Below are 9,261 nucleotides of genomic sequence, written 5' to 3' on the forward strand. Positions count from 1 at the left end.
TCTCCCGCAGCTCCTGTCGCGCCTCCCAGGCCCGGCCGCCCTCTCTTGGTGGTCACTGCAAGGATGCTCTCCGCTACTTTCCTTAAGTTATTTTGCTTTTATTATATACAGTTTGCCTGTTTGGGTTTTTTTTTCTTCTTTTTCTCTTGCTGTTTCATCAGCTGACAATTCTTAAACCACAGAGCGTCACTTTCCGAGTCTTGCGGTAATAAGGCCTCTGAAATGTGTCTGGTTTATGCTACAGACACAAAGGACTGTTCTGAAAACAAAATTGACTTTTTAAATGCTGGATCTTCATTAATGAACCTCACTCTGTGTCTTTAGGGCTAGTTCAGGTGTAGTTTCATGGCAAGGATAACTTTTGGCTTCTCTGGTTCCCCCAGGGATCGAAGCTGGAAATCCCTCTGTGGCTTGCTAAAGGGCTGCATGACAGCAAAAGGAGAATCATCTCTGTGGAGCTGCCAAAGATTTACAAGGAAGCCTGGAGGACGGTGTTCAGTGCTGATGCCAATGTGGTTGATCTGCATAAAATGGGGCCCTACTACTATGGGTTTGGCTCACAGCTCCTGAATTTTGAGAATCCAGAGAATCCTGAGATAGCTCAGACTATCCTGCAGGCAAGTATCTGAATCAAGTCTTGAAACTTAGATTTGCATTTTTCTGTCTTCATTTAGTTCCCAGCTGCTTAGCGCTCTTCAGGAAAAATATTCTGGTTTAATCCAGATGACTTCTGGATTGAATATGGATGTCCCTCTTGGCAGCTGCACAGGCTGGTGCTGGAAACCTCTACTGTGCATCCAGGAGTGTAATTTTAGCTTGGTGTTTCCACACTGTAAATATGGTATTTTATAAAATCCTGTAGAACAGGACTAGAGGAGATGTAGGATTATATAACTATACCTGTCTTTAAATCTCTCTAACTTTGAGAGCTCACCCTGCTCTGGGCAATCTCTTTCAGTACCTTGCCAGCCTCACCTTAGGAGGTTTGCTTCAATGTCTGAACCAAAGCTCCTTCACAGCAATACAAGCTCTGTTCTATTTGTCTCATACAAAGTAAATGCTGAGGACAAATGATTCCCTTCCCTCCTGCAGCAGTCCCAGTTCATTTGATGTTTCTCTATGGATCATGCTCCCTAACCTCTGACTGCCCTCATTGTGCACTGCTGGTGCCTCTCCAGTGGATCTGCATCCACCACACCATGCCCTGAACAGCAGTGCAGTCCCATGCTCAGGGCTTGTGCTGCTGAAAACAAAAGGATTGCTTTGTGAGTTTTATGTGGCTGTGATGCTCTTGGCTCATCTTGGTGCAGCATCTGGTTTGTCACGATGCAGTCACACGGATCTGTGTTTGGCTTGCAGTCCACAGTGAGATGGTACAGGTTGCATCTGTGAACAGATAATTTCCTGACTCTGTGCTATTTCTGCCTTAATGTAAAACCTCCTGTTAGTCCTGGGTGAATGACAGCCTATTGTTTTCACACCATCTTTCTAATTAGTCAGGATTGCTATGAATTAAGAGGTCTGCTGCCTGACATGCCTGTAGTCAGCCCTTCTCCTTCTCCTGCATGTTGCATGCTGATTTAATGAGCACAGCTTCTATTCCTTTAGTAAGGTCATTAATTAGCATCTCAAGCAGTAGCTGGTTCCACAGAGACCCCAGTGGAACTCCACTCAGTGTGTTCTTCCCTCCTGACAGGAGCTGTGGATGATGGCTGTCTCTCCTGACCATCTTTGGGTGGTCTGGCTACATCTTCCAGCAGTGCTCCGTGACAGATGCCCCTCTGCTGCTCTTCCTGTCTGTGCAAGGCCTGGCACCCTGCCCTAGCAGGAAACCAGCCTGGGCTCTGGGAATTTGTTCTTGGCAAGTCCATGGTGGCTGTGATTCTTTTATTATCTTGCAGAAGTTTCTGTGTTGCTTCTTTGTTCCAGTATGCTTCCAGGAATTGATGCTGATGGATTTATAATTCCCTGGCTCTTCCCTTCTCCCTCTCCATCTTCCCTTTCTCTTTTAAAAGATAGATGTCATCTTTGTCTGTTTCCGGGCTTCAGTCTTCTTGAGCTTTTAAATATAACCACTAACAGCCCTGAGATCTCTTCAGCCAGGTCTCTAAGTGGACTGGGATGATTTTTATTGCATTTTTTTTCCTTTCTCTGTGCTTTACATTAAGGCTGATGCAGAGAGGCTTTAAAGTGCTGCTGCTTTCTTGGAGCTGTCTGCTGAACGTGTGCTTTGTGCATTGAGGAGGTGCCCATGCCTTTCCTTGTCTTTTCTTTCTCTGCTAATGGACATCTTAGGGAAAAAAACCACAGTAGAATTCATTACTTATTGACAGAAAAATCAAAGCATGCCAGGTTTGATTTCTCTTTTTAGAAGCAAACGAAGGGGGAGTTGTGCTGAGTTAAAAACCTATAAGTTTATCCTTATTTAACCTATTACTTTATCCTATAAGTTCTGGCAATTCTAAAATCAACTCCTGAAATAACAAAGCACAGTTCTTAAAGAGTTCTGACCCTTTTTTTTCCTGTCCCCAAAAGCAAAGATAGAGAGGAAAATAAAATGCCTTAAATATATCTTGTTGAAAATGCTATTTATAAGTTGCAGATTGGTTTGGTTTTTCACCTTTTTCATGGTTAAATGTTTTTCTAGCATACTGAATGCTTTTCAGCAGCAGTTTGGCTTAGCTTCCTGGACATTCACAGCTTGCAGCTTGTACGTTCCTGTGGCATGAGATTCATTCCTCCTGCTCTAAAGCAATGATTGCTTGAGAAGTGAGACAGAATAGATCATAATTGTGTTGTATCCTGGGGTCTCCTCAAGCCTGTTTTGGGGAAGTAGCCAAAATCCAATTCTGTGTTTGCTTCCCACCCAGTATCAGGTATTTGACATCCCAGCTCAGGCACGAAGTGATTTTGTCTTTGTAGCCAAGCTTAACAAGTGCTGTGCTGGTTGCAGACCCTTGTCCTGTTGTGAACAGCAGCCTAAACTTTGGCTTTTCAGTTGTGACAGCTCAGGGCTCCAGGTGTGAGCTGGGGTGGCTCTGTGTTACCTGTCAGTGACTCTGTCTGTTCCCTCAGACGTTCGTTGCCCGTTTCCGCCGCATCATGGACTCCTCTCAGAACGCCTACAACGAGGACACGTCTGCGCTGGTGGCACGCCTGGATGAGCTGGAAAGGGCTCTCTTTCAAGTGGGCCAGAAAGGGCTGAATGACTTCCAGTGCTGGGAAAAGGGACAGGCTTCTCAAATCACAGCTTCCAGTCTGGTGCAGAACTACGGGAAAAGGAAGCTCACAGAAGTGGATGGTTAAAAGTCTGAAGAACTTGAAGTTGCAGTGGGGAATACAGATTTACAGCCTGTTGTAGAAGAGAAAAATCAATCAATTTAGGGAAGAACAGGCTCCCTGTCCATTAATGGGCATTCTTCTCTGTAGCACATTTGGGTAAAATTAATGAAAATTTTAAAGGCAGAGGGCAAGGGTACAAAAACTAGATGACACCACTGAACAGCCTTACAGCTTGCTCATAGCACTCCTGAGGAGTTGCAGCTAAAGTGTTTGCTAGGTGGCTGAAAGGCTATGAGAGGACTTCCTAAAAGGGTAATAAATACTAATTATTGTTCCAAATTGATATTTACAATACCACATCTGGACAGAAATGTAATTTATGTATTTCATCTTGTCCTTCCCATCCCAACCTCCTGGAAACAACTATTGATTCTTTGAACAGCTGTTTCCAGGTTCCCTGTTCTTTAGAGAGCCCCAGTGATGTGGAAAAAATGTGATACAGCATTAATTTGTGTTCATTTCTTTTACACTGAGGTGGAACAGGTGCTCTTGGTGAGGCAGGAATGTTTTTCTTTGCTGACTCCTGTACACAGTACCAGTGCCCTGGAGAGAAATACCTCCTCAAACCTGCACAGCAAGTGGCTGCACAGGTCTCGTGCTGCCTTATCCTCTCTCTCTCTTTTTGGCCCTTGTGACCTTGGTGCTGTGCAGTAAAGAGTGTTCTTGTTTGGTGTCTGTGGCTTTTGTACTGGATTTGTCTCTGTGATGGGTGTTCTACAGAGGAAGAAGCAGAAGGCAGCAAAGAGTAAAGTCTGGACCAGATCAAAAGCAGAAACTTCAATGGAAAGTCTGCCCCATTATCAACCTTTGAGATATTTGTTCCTCCGTGAGAAATTTGTCTGATTTCTAAATTTGGTTAGTAGAAGGGACAGAGCAAATGAACTGAGTTTCCTTCCTTCTGATCCATCCAAATGAATCTAGGAATATGATCCTGGTAAATGTCATCCTTGCCAGTAGGAGTGACTGGATTTGGGGCTTGCTAAACAGCACAGTGATTATCGTCCCATGTGGATGCCCTTAAACCTAGATCATCTCAAGTCCCATTGGACTGGAAACAGAAGATGTGGGGGGTTATCTCTGTAGGGCTTAGTTCCTGCAGCCATCAGGATGGTTGTCCTTTGAGAGCAGTATTAGACACCTTAGAGATGCTTCTGTGCCACTGTAGAAGGAGAACCTAAGCAGAGGAGCTGGATCCTGATGCTGCTGAGCACTTCCACTTCTGTGGGAAGTTTATTTCACCTCCCTGGGAGGTGACAGCAAGATCCAAGTCTCAGAGGAGCTGTTACTGGACTTGCAGATGCCCCTGGATATTGGACTCAAACAAGACCTCGAGCACAAAGGGCTGTTCCTTGGCCAGAGATGTTGAAGCTCAGCCTGTGGACGTGGTCAGAGGGGACAGTGTTGTGCCTTCACAGCTGTCTCAGTGCCTCCCCTCAGCTGCCCTGCCACAGGAGAGCTGGAAGCTTGCCTGACAAAGTATTTGAAGTATGTGCAGGACGAAATGCTGCTGCACTTAATGACTTAATGGCACATAATGGCTTATGCATTTGGCAGTTGTCCATTTCTGGATTTTTATCTCGAATAAATGTTTTGTAAGGGAATGCTCATAATGTGAAAAGTCTGTTGTTAATTGCGCTGCAGCAGAAAAATCAGATGGGAAAGTCCAGGTCTCTACACAAGTGTGGCCATGGTAGATAGTCCCTCTGCACTTATAGGTAATGTGGTCAGGAGCTAACTTGTGCAGTTGTACCAGGGTAGAAATAGTTCCTGTCTGACTTAGCCCAGGTGGGGTCTGGCAGCTTGTACAGGCTGTGGCAGAGACCCTGCCAGCCAATCAATAAGCTGTTGCTTTAATGAATTGTGTTTTTAGGAACATAAGATGTGTAGAGATGGCTCTGTGTTACCTCAGCTTTGTTGTAGTGCTGGTGGGAGGTGGGAATTGGCTGTCTCTATCCTGCTGCTCCAGGCACTGTGGCAAACACTTTGTGTACCATGGCAGAGCTGTGACCAATGCTGCAAGAGGAGCAAGTTGAAGTCCATCTGTGACAGAAAGCATCTTTCAATTGGAAATATTATTTTACTGAGATGTTGGCCTTGGAATGTAGCTGGTTTATAACCAAAATCATGAGTTCCATCAATTTCTGGACTGGTTTTGGTGACTATCCAAGCTAATTTTCCTGCATTTGTAAGAACATTTTTCTTCTCTACTGCTGGATGCAAAATCCAAGCAGAAGGTTGCTCACTTGCCAACATTTTGTGCAACAGCTTTCAGAGTAGGGAGGAAAAAAATGCCTGAAGTAGTCTTCAATGTCACTGGCTTTTTGTAAGAAGGCAATGCCACTTCTAGTAACCATGAGTTAAGGACCCTTAAAAATCTGATCCTGTAATTTTAAATTACAGTATTGGTTAGTTTTTTTCTGTCCAGAAGAGTGCTCTTTACTTTTTGTGAACACAGCTGTCCTTTGTTATGGCACTGCAGCAAGCTTTAAGTTAGAGGAGTTTGAACTTGTGTGTTTTCAGAATGGTACAATAAATCTTCATTACAGAACTACCTGGAAAAGGTCTGAAAAGGACTATTAAGTTTTATTTCTCCCATGTCCTTGAGTTTTTAAATTGAAGGACTGCTGGTATTTATGAAAAATCAGTCCATAGGCACATTTTACAGTATTGCCACAAATGTTTTCATTGCAATCAAGTGAAGAAATAGGCAAAATTTTAGCAGCAACCAGGAGGAGCAGCAACAAGAAGTGTTCTGGGAACTGACATACTGTAACACAAAGTATTATTTTTATGAGAGACACAGTGGCACCTGGCTGAGTTAGGAGCACAAGCTGTTCTGATCTTCAACCAGTGATCTTCTACCTTTTTGGGTAACCAGCTACAACACAAGCTTTGTTCAAAATTTTAATTGAAATCTGGGTTTGGTCGGTTGCATTACTTTGTCCTAGATTAGAGCATACACAAGGAGTGGATGTCATGGTTGGCAATGAAAATGAAGGATTACTGACTGCTGCTGCAGGAGGGAAGGGGTAAGAAAGCTGTGGAATCCAAAACCTTTCTGCCAGGGAGAAATTTGCCATCCATGGGTCTTGACCACAGTGGTGAAAAAGAACCCAGAGGGGGCTTGAGACAAGGAATGAAAACAAGAAGGAAGAGACAGTGAGCTTCCACCTCCCCTGGGCACACTGAGGCTGCTTGATGGGCTTTGCTTCCCAGTGGGAATTGCTCTGGGGAGCCTCTTCCCTGGGGGCTGGCCAGGCTCTGCTGCACAGGGCCAGCCTTGCTGGGAGCCCCCAGAGCCGAGTCCTTGCTCTGCTCTGGGGAGCAGGACAGCACCAGGAGCACTGTGCTGTTTGCCAGAACACTCCTCAGCTGATGTGGAAAATTACAAGGGGCACAGCCCCAAAAAGCCAAGGCATTTGTTCTGGTTTTCCAAACACTTCATTAATGTCATTGACAATACCAGCAGGTTCCTCAGATTAGCGTGCTTCTATTTTTGAAGAGTTATTCCTCGTGGCAGCCTGCCAGGCAGTGCCAGCAGCCTCAGTATCCTTTCTATCAGGATTGGCAGGGCACACTGGTCCATTGCCTTTCATTAGCCTTTGTGAGAATTTACAGCTGCAGCTCCTTGCAGTGCTTCCCCCACACCTTGGGAAAAATGTACCTTCTTTGGGATTCCCAGCTGGACCTGTGCAAGGCAGAAATCTCCTCTGCTGTAGGAAAAAAGCCACTTTTCTCCTGGTGGGTTGAGGCAAGGCACAGGCAGCAGAAGGGCTGAGCAGGGTTTGGGGCTGAGGAGCATAGAGGGACACAGAATAAGGAATCCCAGTTTTCCTGCAGATGAGCTTGAGAAACTCCAACCCTAAAGTCAGTCCCAAACTTACCCTCCTGGGATTTCTGTGCCTGGAAGTGGGCAGTGGTAAGGAAATGTCACCTGAGTGTCACAGTGATGCTGTTCCATTTCTGTTGTGATGCTGTGATACAAAAAAAAAAGGTGCCAGAATTCAAATGGAGATTGAAGACTGGACTCAGCTTGTGTGGCTTGTAGGACAGGGCTTGTCCCTTGCTGTCCCTTTGGTCCCTGGAGAGCCCCAGATTCTCCCCAGGGAAAGCAGAGAAGGATTGTGACAAACCCTCACAAACCCTTGGTGAACATAAAAGACATTTTTCCCCTGACTTCAGACCAGGAAGCTGCCAAATGCTGAGGATGTAGTGTGGTGGTTTTTTCCTCAGGCATTAGAGCAGAATGGAGTGAGGAGGTGGCTGTGGGACTTGGCAGCGATGCACATGGGAGGAAGCAGTGAAGCAGATGCAGTAATCAGAGTACAATCAAAGCAGCCCCCACATGTGCTTATTTCTCTTGCTGTGGGACCATCCTGGGCAGGGTGGGTGTATCTTTGCAGACAGGCTCTCATCACAGCAAGGATTTAAGATGAGTTTCTGCCTTCACCTCACAAATACAAGATTTGCAGGTTTTTGGCTGTTTAGTTGACATCCTGCAGCTCCTTTCCTAAGTGCTCTTTGTGTCCATGGGTGGCTGAATGGCCATTTCTCTGCTGGGGTGAGGGAACAAGCCACGCACAGGCCCTGGGCAGCACTAACAAACCAACTGTGAGAGTCACACCCTTTGCAAAGGCTTCCAGAGAAAAGTCCTCCCTCTCCTCAGCTGTGCTGGTGGAGACCCAAGGAGCACTGCTGGAGTGGAGCCAAGCCTCCTGGGCAGGGCTGTACTCTGCACTCATGTACTACTGCCCTGTGCATTTGGGGTTACTCCAAGTTTGCACCAAATCAGCAGAGTTTATTGCAGTCATGGTGGATTTACTGAGCTCTGCCTGGAGGCTGAGCTGGTGTTTTCCCTTTCAGTTTGGGCTTTCAGGTGCACAAATGCAGCTCTGGCTGCCCGGCTGAGTCTGTCCCTGCTGATGGAGGCAGAATGGGGTGAACAGACCACGGCCTCCCTGGATGGCCAGGCTCTGCTCTGGATTCACACTGCATCCTCCAAGTGAGCCCTCCTGGGGCATGCAGTGACATTTCACTGACTGCTCCCACCCTCACCACCCTCTGGAGCTCTGCTGTGTCCTGGCTGCACCCAGCACCCTGGGGCTTCAGCTGACTCAACAGGGCAGGGAAAAGGCTTTAGGAAAAGAAAATCACTGCAAATCAGGCCTTGGGAACAGCATCTGCTTTATGGCAGGGACCGATTTAATCTCCTTAGCAATCGCCTCAATTGTAGAATCAGCAGGATGCTAATTAATTGAGAGGTGCTCAGCGACAGCCATTGAGATCCCTCCTGGCTTTAAGTGGAAGTCTTTTGGGTTTGGCATTTGTGCTGGCTGCTCTCCTAGCAAGAGGGTCTGCCTGGGGGCTAAATCCCTGTGTGGAGTGTCTGACACCAGTCACCTCGGGCTGCCTGTCCCTCTCTGCTGGCCGTGCCCGGGGCTGGGGTGCCCACACACCCCTGAGATGATGCCGTGGCTGTGGGAAGCACTGCCCTGGCCTCCCACTCCTGGCTCTTGGCCCAGGGAGCCAGCAGAGAGGGGTGGCTGCAATCCATGAAACACCTCACCCTGCCTCCCTGTGGCCCTTCCAGCCTGGAGCCAGCCCCTCACCTCCACCCTGAAAGCCCACAAGCCGATTAAGCCCAGCATGTTAATTGGCTGTGACAGCTCATTTTGTTATCTTGCACTTTGTTATTGATGGGGTGCGTGTGACTGGCTTGGCAGGGAAGGTCAGTGCCAGGATGGGCCAGAGCCCCTTGTTTGGTGCACCCCAGCACGTGGAGGGGACTCCAGGAGCTCTGCCAGGATCAGCTGTAGGGCAGCAGCCACCTCAGGGGGCATTTAACCCCAGGGTGTGCAACACCCGGACTCAGGAGCTCATGGAAACCCCAAGAGAAGAGGGTTTGGGTGGGTGTCTGAC

At 47.1% G+C, this 9,261-nt stretch overlaps 1 protein-coding gene across 1 annotated transcript in view; it reads left to right on the plus strand.

The window, feature by feature from the left end:
* Window positions 1-4,960, plus strand: part of GINS3 (GINS complex subunit 3) — a 7,202-nt gene extending 2,242 nt beyond the window's left edge. Inside the window, exons 2-3 of the mRNA XM_031058412.1 lie at window positions 354-617; window positions 3,076-4,960. Coding sequence (XP_030914272.1) covers window positions 354-617; window positions 3,076-3,306 — 495 coding nt within the window. The 3' untranslated portion in view covers window positions 3,307-4,960. The remainder of the gene's footprint in view (window positions 1-353; window positions 618-3,075) is intronic.
* The last annotated feature ends 4,301 nt before the right edge of the window (window positions 4,961-9,261 follow it).

This window comes from Geospiza fortis, unplaced genomic scaffold (assembly GCF_000277835.1).
Source record: "Geospiza fortis unplaced genomic scaffold, GeoFor_1.0 scaffold97, whole genome shotgun sequence".
Classification (NCBI taxonomy): domain Eukaryota; kingdom Metazoa; phylum Chordata; class Aves; order Passeriformes; family Thraupidae; genus Geospiza; species Geospiza fortis.